Below are 13994 nucleotides of genomic sequence, written 5' to 3' on the forward strand. Positions count from 1 at the left end.
GACAAAATTAAATATGCAAAAAAATTAGAAATACATATTTTTAAAAATTTAAAGGGAAAAAAATACCTGAATCCAATTAGCTTATTAAAAAATATCCACGAGTGTGTAATATAAGGTTTCACGTCTTTAAAGTGCCTTCTCATTTCTCAAACTGTCTTCATTATTGCATAAAAAATCCTTTAAGATTACATCTACAGATTGGCCTAATAATTAAACAGAAAAGCCAACTTTTTTCCAGGTCAAATGGTTGAATATTTAAGATATGCTCAAACTTTCTTTTTAAGTGCTTTCAAGAGGGTAACAGTTACTGTTGATCTGAAAATAACCACAAATTGTCAACATCCTGACCCAGCCTCCTGAAGATGTTTGAATCTTGAGTAGTAGTAAAGAACTGAGGGGCAATAAAAAGCCTGATTCAAAATATTTGCACATAATTTAGTCACTTTGTCCAGCAGCACAGAGATTCAACACTTGAGTCTTACACATCATAGCTGGTGACCTGGACTGATGATTTATACATTTATCAAAAGAATGGTCCTTCATTAGACAGTTTTAAAGTAAAACTCTCTGGGAAACTGAGAAGGACTGGAACCACCCCTCTCCTCAAGGTTCTTAAAATAAAGTAGAATAATAATAAAAAAAGAAATGTATTTTCCATCTCTTTTATGGATTTTTCCCTCTTTGCTTAAGTGATGAGGTGGTGCTGACATTAACAAGAAGCAGTCACAAGGCTGTGTCTCTCTTGGTGACAGCAGAGCTCCCTGTCCACAGGGCTGGGGGATGGAGGACGGGTGTGGAGCGATGGAGTGAGGGCTGAGGGGCACTTCAGGTGTCTGTGGGGGAAAGAGGGACAGAAAGCTGCGTCCTGGAGAAACAGTAAAGAGAGGCAAATGTCACTGTGGGATGTGAAGGAAGGGGAGGCAATGCAGAAGTACTGAAAGGAGAAAAATGAAATGAAGCTTGATGCCAAAATGAATTTTAAACAGGCAGAGAGGAAACAGGAAGGTTCATGGACAACTGATCCCATGGAAATTAATCTGAAATTCAATGAAGTTATTTCAGCAAGCACAGGCCAGTCCACTAGTATGTATCTGCTTTTCCAGCACACTGTCAAGCATGGACCAATAGGAGATACCAAGCAGTCCCACTGCCCTCATACATATGCCCTGAGCTTCTGTTGAAAGGCTGCCCATGATACAACCATGGCAACAGTCACCAGCTCCCTAACAATGCATTATATCAGCAAAACATTACACCCTGGCCTTGTTCAAATTTTCCTTTTCTACTATCATCCCATTGCTTGCAATCTCGTAAGGCAAAATGAAGACACATAACTGCATGGATCAAATTAATTTTAGGAAACAGGGTCAAGGGTGTTGCTAAGAAAATTAAACCCTAAAGGTCTTGAAATAATTTACATTTCTGTTAGGCCTGATTCTCATTAGGACACTGACTGACTTCATTTGGGTTCTGGGCATGCAGGCCAGTACTGACTTTCCAGGCCAAAGCACGATCCCCTAAATCAAAGTCCAGGGGCACTCTGCTTCCCATGCTAGTCCAAATTAAAACTCAATGAAAAGGAAAAGACTATGATGAATCAACGACATGTTTTCTCCAAAGAATCTTAAAAATTTTTCAACTTCTAATTTTAAAAGTTTCTGTCTTTTGAGGAATATCTTCGATTGTTTCTTTAAAGAGAAGTCCTTTTTTCTTAATGCTTATGTTCTTCAAAGATTCTACATCCTACTAATAATAATCACATTATTTGCATCTTGAGAAATTAAAGAATTGTAAAATTAATATTTGGTATAGACTTAGCCCCAAATCCCATGTATGCCACCCTGGGCTAAAAGAATGGTCACTAGACTTACCCCTCTTACCCATGGACTTGTTTCTAAAGGAAATGGACATCTTTAGAGGATTTTGCAGGGGGCAATATGAGTGGGTTGACACTTCATGCCTTGGTGGTCAGATGTGAAGGAATAAGATTATAGATAGGAACAAGTTGCCAAGAACAAAGGGGGTAAAATGAGCTACTTAGAGTTTGCTGAAATATATCAAAGATGTATAGATTATAAATCTCTTATGGGGACAACAGTATAATCTTTGTATGCTATGTACCCAATTTTATATACTTCATAGAAAGCTAGAATTCAAAAATCCATCCCATGAGATCCCAGAAAGCTGTGCATTCCTAAACATACCTATCAACCATGTCATGGGGCAGTGGAGGGTAACCTCCTTTATACTCAGTGGTCCATGGGACTAGCCTCTCATTCTAGAAAGCTGGCCCAGATGAATAAACAAAAATACATTTGTTTCATGAGACAAGAATGGAAGCAAGTCTTAGAAGAGAACAGGAAAGGAAAGTACGTATGATTTTGCCAAAGATGTTGATAGACCTCTGGGAATGCATGCCTGAAAACATTAGATTTCTTACTTGATATACTAAGTATAAAACACTGCCAGCTCACACTTTATATGGGGAGAAGTACTCATTCTCTTTTAAGACATTTTTGCAGCTTCAAAGACAGAAGAACCCCTTGGTGTCTGCCCAGGTAGAATTTAGGCAAACAGCCTACAAAACAGCTTAAGGGTGGTAGAAGGTTGTTTATTCCATGGAGAAGGCGGCCAAATTGCTGTGGGAAATTGGGCTCATTTGCATTTCGCTCACCCAGTGCCACTGAATTTCACACAAAGCATTAAAAAAAAAAACCCAAAACAACAGCCCACAGAAGTCTATGAATAAGCTTTCAGAAAAGGAGATACAATGACGAGTCTTAGTATATTTAAGAAAATATTAAAAAACAGAAAGTTAGATGAGATGGAATGTAAAATAAACGAACAGCTTTAGCTACCACTGTATATAAAAACTTGAGATTAAACCAGTCTTTCCCAGATTATAGCGTGAAGAAGATATTCATGAACAAGTACTCTAGAGACATAATACACAAGAATGAGTTTGAGCTCTGATTAAAGTGAACCATCATATCAGAGAAGGGAGGACAAGAAGAAAAAGGTCCTCTGTGTTCCTGTTTATCACCAGGATGACTGAGAGAGGAGCTGGGGCTGGAGAGGTAATGAATCCAGAAGCTCCAGTGAGGACAGTCTGACCTACTGGATGTGGCTTGATTTGCCCTACTAGTCTCTTCATTGGCACCTTAAGAGACAGGCACCTTGCTGACATCTGCATATCTTCACATTTCCAGGTCAGCTGTCAACTATAAAAATTTCCCAAATGCGAAGTTTATATCACAGGGTTGATTAAGGGTCTTGGAAGAAATAAAACTACTGAACTGGCTTCCAGGCTGACATGTTAATACTCTGGAATTCACTACTTCCCAGCAAAGCACTGATCTGGGAAGGTTTAGTAGATTGCCTGCTCCCTGGGAGGGGAAATGAAGAACTGTGACACTAAATTTCAATACCTCTAACAAGGTGTCAACAACTGACGGGTGTGCAGAAATGACACAAAATGAGCCTCCGAGTCACCTACAGCGGTGTAACTGAGCCCAGTGATGCCTGGATTCAGTCACTAATGGAGTTATAAACACAGTTATGTGAGTCTCGAGGAGCCAGACCCGCTAAGGCCTGTGCCAAAAGGTGCCTTTAAATGATTTCTGCACCAATAACAGACAAGGTTCCAACCAGCCAGACTGTCTCTCTCCATGGCTGGAAAATGGAAATATGTTCAACAAAGTTATTTACATTTTGGAAAAGTTAAAAACTAGACATTCATTCCAAATACTGTAAACTTGTCTGCACAGACTTGTTTCTCTTGTAGATTTCTTTATGATAACAAAGTAGCTGACATGAATGAAAGTTCATTTCTTTATTCAGTCCACCCTCTTTTGCTGTGTTTCTGTGGTGAAAACCTGATATATGAAGTGTGGTATTCATGGTTTTCTGGATGGTCCATCCATTTATGAACTGCTCTTACAAGAGAATCAGAGAAAGGAAATTTTAATTGTCTAACACTTCTTTCTTTACATACCACTTCTCTTTGTATGTGATTTTTCCAAAAATAAATTGTTCAGAGCAATACTTCACTCTCTTGAATCTATTCTGAAAATTGCCTGGTTTAGGCTGAAGTCTCAAGTGGGCAGTTAAGGGCTTTTACTTTGTCCACACTCATCAGCCCTCACAGCTGTTCAAATTCTTATATGCTTAGGGCCTCTACAACACTGGGTTTCACAATATGTCCTTCTTTTGTGATTTAGGAACTAATTAATTTGTCGCCTTCCAAATCTGCTGATGCTTCTTTTCCCCTTCTACCTTTTGATCTTTTTGTTTTTAAATGATGAGAACGGGCAAGATCAAAGAAAAATGAAGCTCAAATCTAGCGGAGTCCTTGTTAGCAATTTTTAGACTATTTAAACTAACTATAGAATTGGATATTTGATATTTGCATCAGTTATTTTGGGGGGAAAAGCTATATTTTTTTGACTTCTTCCTTCCTCTCCACACAGAAAGCTTCAAATTGGTTTTATCTTTGTTTGGCAAGGGCGGTAGTACTACAGAACAGACCAATTTAGAATGATTGGTCTGAATAAAGTTCCCATGTCAGTGTTACAGTCTGGTTACTGGGAAAGAGCCCACAGGTCTGCACTGCTAATTCCCTTTCAGATTCTGGCTGACTAGGTGCTGTCTGCTGTGTGCAATGAGCTATGTCAGTGACACCGGGCAAGAATGAAATAGAAATAAAATATGATGTCCAACAAAGAAGTAAAATTAAAATTTCCCCATGCAGGTGATATAATCTAGAGAGAGATATATGCAATCCCAGTCCAACAAGCAAATCTTCACCAAAAATACACTTACATATCTTTTGATACATCTGATCATGGTCTTGGAAGAACTGGACCAATGACTTCTTCACCTTCCTTTAGTTTCTCCACCAGCAGCATATGAGCTTTTAGGGAAATGCCTTTCCTTATGGTACTTATGAGAAAAGGAGGTGCCTAAGAGCAGCTGAGCAGGTGTGCAGCGTCTACTATTCTAACCGGGAAGAAAAGAGGACTGGAGACCGGAGTCCAATGTGGCAACCAGTTTCTCATCATGTTGCCCACTGTTTTGGCTAAAACATTTAAAGATGGAAGAGCACGATTGGATCTCTTTATTCTACTTCCCAGATTTCAGACTTTTTTCTTCATAGTTCCTGGGTCGTTGCAATGAATGTTTAAAGAGATTTCATAGACATCAACCCAAGGATTCAAAAGGTAACTTCTGAGCAGCAGGTCTATCACCTGTGACTCCTGGGGCCTTGACTACCATCATATCGTTCTTCTTGGCTACCTTTTCCCTTCACCATGCCTCTGCCCATAAACTGCCTCTTCTTGGGTTAGAAAGCCATATAGCACACCTCCGCCTCACTTGATCCTCAATACTTCATAGGCCTGTGTTTTTTACCTAACACGTTTATATAACGCTTTCATGTCATATATGATATACTTGTGTGCTCGACGATTACGCAGGTTATGCAAGAATCTGAACTGCTATCCACTGTGTCCTCAGCTTTAAAGAATCTTAACTAGGCAGAGATGGTGCTGTTACAAGTTAAGGTTTCTCTGAGTCTGATTAGTAAGTCAAATATGTCTGGTTACATGCAGAGTAGAAATACTGGCCACTGTCCCTCTTGTGCAGGCAAGGCTGTGCTAAGAACAGCCAGACATGCCCCAGCTGCTAAGTGTACCCCAACTACTTACTCATGAAAAGTTTAGCGACACCTGCTGTAGTTAACACAATCTCAGCTGCATTTTGGATAGGTCATTCTCTCAGGGCCTCTGGGTTATTTAAGATGGTCCACCTTGGACAAAGTCTTGTGAACTTTTACCAAGCATCAGGTCAAGTTACAAATGAGGGCACTGTCACACTGCAGTGCATGTGCGGACTTGGGAGGGGTGTCCGGATACCTAAAGCAGGATGCCAATTGGGTGAGAGTCAGGGGGCTCCTGCCATGGTGTCTCCACACACTAACAGTATGTTGGACTCACTAGGTTTTCCCAACAAAGGTAGGCAAACTCTGCTCTTTAGAAAAGGTTTTATTTTGCTGCCAACTTCTGGTCTGTCCACTAGAAGGAAATCCAACTTGAACATGGGTAAAACAGGTGCTTTTTCTTTTGTCTGTTAACACTAGGACTGTCAACAGAGCACAGGGTAGCTGTAAGTAGGATTTGTTTCAAACTGAGGAATTTCTTAGGTCCTCACCATTAAGTGAAAATGAAGAGAAAAACAATCTAAGAAAGCAGTATGAAAGGCTTGCTCACAAGCAACTACTATTAGTCATGTAAGTTCTTACCAGCTCTTCTGTTTTGCTTGTCTCATTCTTTTATTTTTTTGGGAAAAAAAAAAACACGTTATTATATTCCTTTTTTTTAAAATTATTAGAAAGAGTGGCTAGTACCTGCAGGAATATGGCTTTGTGACTAGATTTGATCCTGACTCTGCATTCCTGGGCATTGTATTAGGATATGGTGCTACTTTAATGGGCTATATCTATTATGGGGTCCCCGTGGGGGCTGGTAACTAGCAGGCAGGTCCTGGGTAGACACTCAGGTACCTGGCAAGTTGAGGGATTCTGGCAAGATGCTGGGGCAAGGGGCAGCTCACACATGACCAGCAGATGGGGAAGGGTGTTAAGGTTTCTGCTCTTCTCTGGATGGTCTTCCATCAGTTGGGAGGAGAAAGCTTGGACCTCTCTCCTTTCAACACTGAAACCTGATAAGCTTTGATCCTTACCTCATTTCACCCCAAGTCTCCTCTCTTCTCCTCTCACAGCACAGGAGAGTGCTTTAAGGAAAAAATGTCAGGCGAGAGGTCCAAGGTGGTTTTCCTGTGACTCTAGAGGCAGTAATCACACGGGCTTCCAGGGTCAGAAAAAACTGCCTATTGAACTCAAAATTCAATATCATTCAATATCAATGTAATCACCCTCTTCCCATTTTGACGTAAAGAAATTTTTTACTACCCTCTCTTTTTTGGACATTAAACCCCCCTGCTTCAACCATAAGCCACATGTCTGTCAGTCAAGGTCATGATAAACAGCTGCAAGTAGCATTTACTCTCCTGTCTAGACACTGCCTCCCAGGGTGCGTGGGAGAGGTCCAGCCATATTCAGTCCCAGAACCTGGTGTACAGCTCAGCTGCAGTTCAACATGGTATATCCACTCATAGACGATTTGAGGTGTGAAATGTACTCTGACTGATACTGCGTCACTCATCAAAGCAGATGCTTTGACCCCAAGTCTGTTGCTGCTCAGTTATCATAGTTTTTTTTTTTTTTTTTTAAAGAAGGGGTAGAGAATTCCTAGTGGCCTAGGAAACCTCAATGAACTGATACAAAAACAGAAGACTGGGTCTTGCTAAATGGCTGATGCCAACTACCTGTATTATAATTTGTTCTCCAGAAAGAAGTTTATGACTATTGAACTTCCTTCTCCATCCATGTTCTGTTCTCTCTAGCACATGAAAAACAACGAAAAAATAACGATTTCTTGAGTATGGGGCATACAGTCTTGGGCCTCTTAAAATAATTCTGGTTAAGTCTCAACATTTTTGGCAAGAAGGGTGCTTCAGGATCTTGCTGCAATAGAATCAAAATTAAGATCAATAATCAAACCAGCAGGCTTGATTATTGTAAAGATCAAGGCTTGAACTAGCTCAAGGCAGCTGTCACAAAAAATCCATCTTTTCTTCTTTCACAAGTTTACATGTATCATGCTTGGGTTTGAAAGCTTAAGGTCCCTGATTAAAGAAAAACTCAAAAATCTTGGTAATTCTCTGGTCTTGTAGCAGAGCAAATTTTGGACCTCTAGAAGAAACAGTTCTCAAATACTTCTTCAGCAGCATTTCATTGTTCCTATGGCTTAATAAGGGACTTCTTCAAGAAGGCACAGGGTGCTCGGAAAGAGATGAGCAAAAGAAACATTGAGTGACGTATCTTTTGAGGACTTCTCGTAGCACTGGTGTTACAGAGGGTCATGCGGGTGCTATGCCTCACCAACACTGTTCTCCTGTGTCTCTGTGTTAGTTGATGCTCACACTAGCTTCCTTCTGACGCAGTCTTTCCTTCTGTTATTTGAGACAAAAATTGAGTTTATTGTTATTCCTTTTCCTAAATTTTCACCTTTCTCAAATTTTGATATGTCTCAAATGTTGGTCTATGATGTTGAATAGAGTTGTACCAAATGCCCTAGAAATGAGAGGATAGAGGCTTGGGGAAGGAGCAGTGGATAATGAGGGAAGAAGACAAAAATCTGAGTTGAGCCCACTGCCACCAAAAATATAGATATACCATATAAAGATGAGTGTACCGAATACACCACCAAATGGGCACAGAATGTTTCCATTCAGGTAGGAGCTCTGAAAGCCAACCATGGCTGTCCCTGATGAAGTCGTACAGCCCTGACTTCCCCATTTCTCACTCAACATTTGCTGAGCTGCTGATGGGGTTGTTAGGAGAACATCATTGTTGGTTAACAGAAATCATCTCACTTATACCCCACTTAGGTGGTCAAAGAATTTAAAGCAACTGGCAAAAGTACTAGTGAAGAATAAAGAAGTAACTTCACAACTAGTAAAATATAACTAGTGAGTGGCTAAGCTGGGGCTTGAACCTCTATACCTTGGTTTCCTAACCACTCAGCTATTCCAGCTGTTTCATGGAGATTCCTTGCGATCAGTATTGCAAATGGGACTGTGGAGGACAGCTTCCCTTCATGGCTAGGAAGAAACAGTAGTCTGCTAGTTTCTATCCTAGGGCGAGCAGTCAGGGGACCAGCCAGCAGTCTGAGAAGTGATCTTGGTAGGCTGTATCTTTCTGCATTTCAGTTTTACCAACTATCAAAAGAGGCTACTCCCTACCCCTTTCTTTAACAAGAAAAAGGAACTGGTAAGGGTAAAATGCTTCAACAAGTTCAGGAGAAGGGTACTTTGAGATGAAGGGGATCCTGGTGTGAGGTGCGATGGGCAAGGGTGTGAAATGGCAAGTGACTACATTTGGTTTATCGGGAAAGGACCCTGTTTGAATTTGCTGGAAGAGCACACAGGGCTGGGTTTTGCTCCTTACTCTGTCCTCCTCTATGTCCTTTCTCACCATGTGGTATCCTGGGATGGGAACAGAGAATATGTATACTACTCATCCCTCTGGGTTTTATCCTTTAAATTTAGGCCCACTTCTGGGTGCACCTCAGGTATAATGAAAAGTCTTGAGGTTGTGATGAAAAATACATCTCACCAGACTAGCCGTGGGGTTGATTTTCTTTGTCTCCACTTTCTTCTCTGCTGTTAACTTGCTGACTGATTCCTGAGCCATTTTCAATCTGAAATCAAAACAGGGAGTGGGGAGGAGAGAGGAGGAAAAGAAAGGAGGAGAAAAAAGGAAAGAAGAAAGAGGTCAGGTTAAATAGAAATCCAAATGCTGTTAAGTTAATCAGTTAGCAGTCTGAAATATAAAGGGTGGCTTTTCCAGTGCTTTTCATGATTAAATTCAGATTCTGTGAGGGTATCTCCTCTGGGGTATCAAAACAACTGATCTATGGAATACTGAATGGACTCCCTGTTATTCTAAGGGCACACCCCAAGGCTATCTGGCTTGTGAACCACTCAGCAGACAGGATAAAGACAATCTGAAAAACTAAAATTTTGGAGAAACATACAAAACTGAGAATATTAAAATCCACCAGAGAGTTCCCTGGCTGTCCAGTGGTTAGGACTTGGTGCTTTCACTGTCAGGGGCTCTGGTTCAATCCCTGGTTAGAGAACTAAGATCCTGCAAGCTATGTAGCACAGGAAAAAAAAAAAAAATCCACCAGTTCACATCAAGAAAGTCAAAAGACAACCTACAGAATGGGGAAAATATTTGTAAATCATGTATCTGACAAAGGACTTACATTCAGATTACATGGATAGCTTACAAACTCAAAAAGACAAATCACCCAACTTAAAAAATAGGCAAAATATTTGACTAGATGCTTCTCCAAAGACAGACAGATGGCTCATAAGCACATGAAAAGATGCTCGATATCATCAGTCAGAGAAATACAAAGCAAGACCACAAGGAGATACCACTTCTAGCCCCTAGGGATGGACAGAATTAAAAAGAAAGACAATAACAAGCATTGGAGATGAGGATGTGAAGAAACTGGAATCCTACACTGCTGATGGAACTAGAGAATGGTATAGTCACGTTGGAAAACAGTTTGGCAGCTTTTCAAAATGTTAAACTGGTTGATGTTAAACTGTTGGGGCAAAATGTTAAACTGGCAGTGATGGCTTCACTGCCTCAATGGACATAAGTTTGAGGAAACTCCTAGAGAGAGTGAAGGACAAGGGAAGCCTGGTGTGCTGCAGTCCATGGAGTCAGACACAACTTAGTGACTGAACAACAACAAACGTCAAACAGAATTCCATTTTTATCCACATAGTTAGCATATGACCCAGCAATTCCACTACTTGGTATATTAATATATGTATACTAAGAAAATGAAAATATTTGCCTATAAAAAATATACATATGGGTTTTTATAGCAGCATTATTTAAAATTATTTAAAACAGCCAAAGTAGAAACAGTCCAAATTTGCATTAGCTGATAAATGAATAAACAAATGGTAGTATATTAACACAACAGAATATTTTAAGGAATGAAGTACTGGGCCATATTTAGGAATGAAGTGCTGAATGAAAGCTATATCATGGATGAACCTAAAACATCCATTTCATTAAGATAAATGAAAGAAGCCAGCTACAAAAATCCACATATTATATGATTCCATTTATATGCAATGTCCAGAGTAGGCAAATAAAAGAAACATGAAGTAGATTAGCAATGCCAGGGGCTGGGGGCAGTAGAGAGGTGGGAGTGACTGCTAATGAATAAGGGGTTTCTCCTAAAACTAGCTATCAGTGATGGTTGCAGATCCTTGTGACTATATGGAAAACCACTGAATTGAACACTTTCAAAGGGGTAAATTTTACAGCATGTGAATCATATCTCAATAAAGTTGTTATAAAAAACCCAATTCCACAACAAGACATTATTTCTTACTCAGCTTATCAATTCAACAAGGCAGTATTTCTCAACCATCAGATTGGCAAATCTAACAGAGAATGTCAACTGACACTGAGGACAATAATGGGTGATAGAACCCAAAACATGTATGAGGGTGTGTGAATGTACACAGCAAGCTTTGGCAGCATCAAGTGAAACTGAATGCATACATACCCTATGAGCTATCAGTTCCTCTTCTAGGGAGATACCCAAAAGAAAATTTTATAATTAGATACAGGGCTTTCATTGTTGCAATGTATGCAATAATGAAAAATTGAAACAACCTAATAATCAGATTCAAGAGGATACAGGATAGATGATAAGAGCAAATAGTAACAGCTGACATTTACAGGGTGCATACTCTCTGCTAGGTACTCTTCTCCCTGCTTTATTTGAATTAAGCCATTCAATTCTCCCAGCAACCCTGTGAGATAGAAACTTTCACTGTTTGCATTTTATAGGTCTTAAGCACCGTGTTGTGTGTGTGCTCGGTCGTGTCCAACTCTTTGCGACCCCATGGACTGTAGCCCATCAGGATCCTCTGTCCATGGAATATTACAGGCAAGAATACTGGAGTGAGTTGCCACTGCCTATTCCAGGGGATCTTCCCAACCCAGGGACTGAATTGGAGTCTTTGCATCTCCTGTATTGGCAGGCAGATTCTTTACCACTGAGCCACCTGGAAAGCCCAAGCACAGTGCAGTGATGCTTATATATTATATTAATTTAACAGAATACGGTAATACTGTGAAAATGAAGAAACTAAATCTGTGAATGACAATTGTGGATATTGGAAACATGATATTGAAAGAGTGACAAACTCTGCAGGGTGAGAGAGTGAAGAGGCCATCTAGCCTGGTGGTCAAGTGCTCAACTCCAGAGCCGGACTGTGGGATTAATTCTCAGCCCCACTACTTATTAGCTGTGTGACCCTGGGCAAGTGACCTCTCTGTGCACCTAGAAAAGGAGATGCAACAGTGCGAGCTATGTTGAGTCACTGAAAGGACTGAGAAAGTGCTGCTCCAGGCACAGTGTAATCACGCGACATATGTTCACTACTCCCGTTACTGTGTGTGCGTTATGCTACCTTGTATAAATGCTGGGGAGTAGTGCCCACAAAAGACTGTTCACAGATGCCTGCACCTGTATGTAAACATCTATTTATACTTATATGCAGACTGGAAAGAGACTATTTTCATGATAGAAGTTATTGCTAGAAAGATGCAAGAAGAGAATGACTTTGGGAGGCAGTATGTCTAAAGGAGACGAGGGTGGCAGAGGATGAGATGGCTGGATGGTTTCACTGCCTCAATGGACATAAGTTTGAGGAAACTTCTAGAGAGAGTGTAGGACAGGGAAGCCTGGCGTGCTGTAGTCCATGGGGTTGCAAAGAGTCAGATACAACTTAGCGACTGAACAACAGCAAATGTCAACAGAATTCCATTTTTATCCACAATATTTCATTTTCAATTATAAAATCTTAAAGAATATGTGGCAAAATGTTAACAATTCTAGCTGGTGGGAATATGGGTGTGTTGTGTTATCTTTAATATGTTTACTTAAAAATTTCTTTAAAAATATTTTATGGTTTTGAATGTCTTTGTTTTAAATGTCTGTGTTTTAAAAATGTCTTCAAATCAAAGACATAAAAAAATGAACATGCTTTTTTTCAGGGCCTCAAATCTGAATCTTTCACTCATTACTAATCCCATACTTGCTTAATACTGAAGAAGTGGCTGAGCGCCTTAGCTTGTTACTTAATTTTGCACAATTTGTTTGAAATACACACTTCATAATCCAACCTCTCTGCCCACATACACAAGTTAGTTCAATGAACTCAACATGGTGACTTGCGCATCAGAAAAGAAAAATGAGACAAAGACGAGCAATGAATTATGTAACCCAAGAAATGCATCTGCAGAGCGGCCGTGAGAACAAGCTCTGGCATAGGTCTGACAAATATACCACAGTGCCTACTAGACTTTTCTGCTTGCAGCAGTAACTGTCACCATACTCACATAAGAAAAGAATGTACTAGAAGGAGCAAATCCTGTTCAGACTGCATTGGAGACCAATCAGTAAGGGATCTGCAATCAAGATGAGGCCATAGCTTGTAGCACCTTCTTTCCTTGGTTTTCTCCAGGAAGATTTGTTTTCAACAAAAGCACCTATTGTTCATCCTTTAATCTCAATTCCAATGGAATCGCTTGGAATTACTATTCCTCCTGCAGCTCCTTAACTTTTAGGAAATCTGAGGGTCATCTTTTGCTTAACTAGTTCCTTTTCGTCTTAGAATTCTGATCTCTTCTTCCAGAAGTGGTCTTCTACCATGATCCAGGCTCAGCATTGCCTCCCTCGATTCCCATATTTCTTAGTAGCTCTGTAGTCACTTTCCATGTTCTCTCAGTATCAGGGGCAGGGGATGGTGATTGGAAAAGGGGAATTAGGTAAACTGGGAGGGAGATAACCTAATGTCCTGTTCCCACTGCTAACCGTCTCCTATTGCTCTGTGACTGTTCTGTAGACAGAGGTTCTAATGCACACCCCAGGTTTCTGAGGACAATTCCGATCTTGGTGATTCTATCTTGCTTTTCTGTAAAGATTCTCATTCAATTATGATGTCTCCCTTTCACAGGGCACTCTAGAAAATCAGAAAGGACTGAGAAGAATCAAAGCTTGGTGCAAAGTAGCTTCAGCATCAGTGAGGCTTGATTTTAACTCCAACTCTGCCAGTTATTAGACAACTTGAAGTGAGTTAATCAACTTTCAGTTTCTTTATATATAAAATGGCATGATATACATATTCATCATGTGTGTGTCTGTGTGTGTGTGTGTGTGTGTGTGTGTGTTAGCTGCATGGTCATGTCGACCCCATGGACTACAGCCTACTGGGCTCCTCTGTCCATGGAATTCTCCAGGCAAGAATACTGGAGGGCACAGCCATTC

At 40.4% G+C, this 13994-nt stretch overlaps 1 protein-coding gene across 2 annotated transcripts in view; it reads right to left on the reverse strand.

Moving 5' to 3' along the window:
- Positions 1–7990: 7990 nt before the first annotated feature.
- The window catches only part of FMN1 (formin 1), a 434454-nt gene continuing 428450 nt past the window's right edge, over positions 7991–13994 (reverse strand). For both annotated transcript variants that reach the window (XM_068965008.1, XM_068965009.1), the window contains 2 exons: positions 9236–9320; positions 7991–8070 (listed from right to left, as the gene is read on the reverse strand). In XM_068965008.1, coding sequence (XP_068821109.1) covers positions 8026–8070; positions 9236–9320 — 130 coding nt within the window. In that variant the 3' untranslated portion in view covers positions 7991–8025. The remainder of the gene's footprint in view (positions 8071–9235; positions 9321–13994) is intronic.

Source organism: Capricornis sumatraensis, chromosome 2, assembly GCF_032405125.1.
Source record: "Capricornis sumatraensis isolate serow.1 chromosome 2, serow.2, whole genome shotgun sequence".
NCBI classification, from domain to species: domain Eukaryota; kingdom Metazoa; phylum Chordata; class Mammalia; order Artiodactyla; family Bovidae; genus Capricornis; species Capricornis sumatraensis.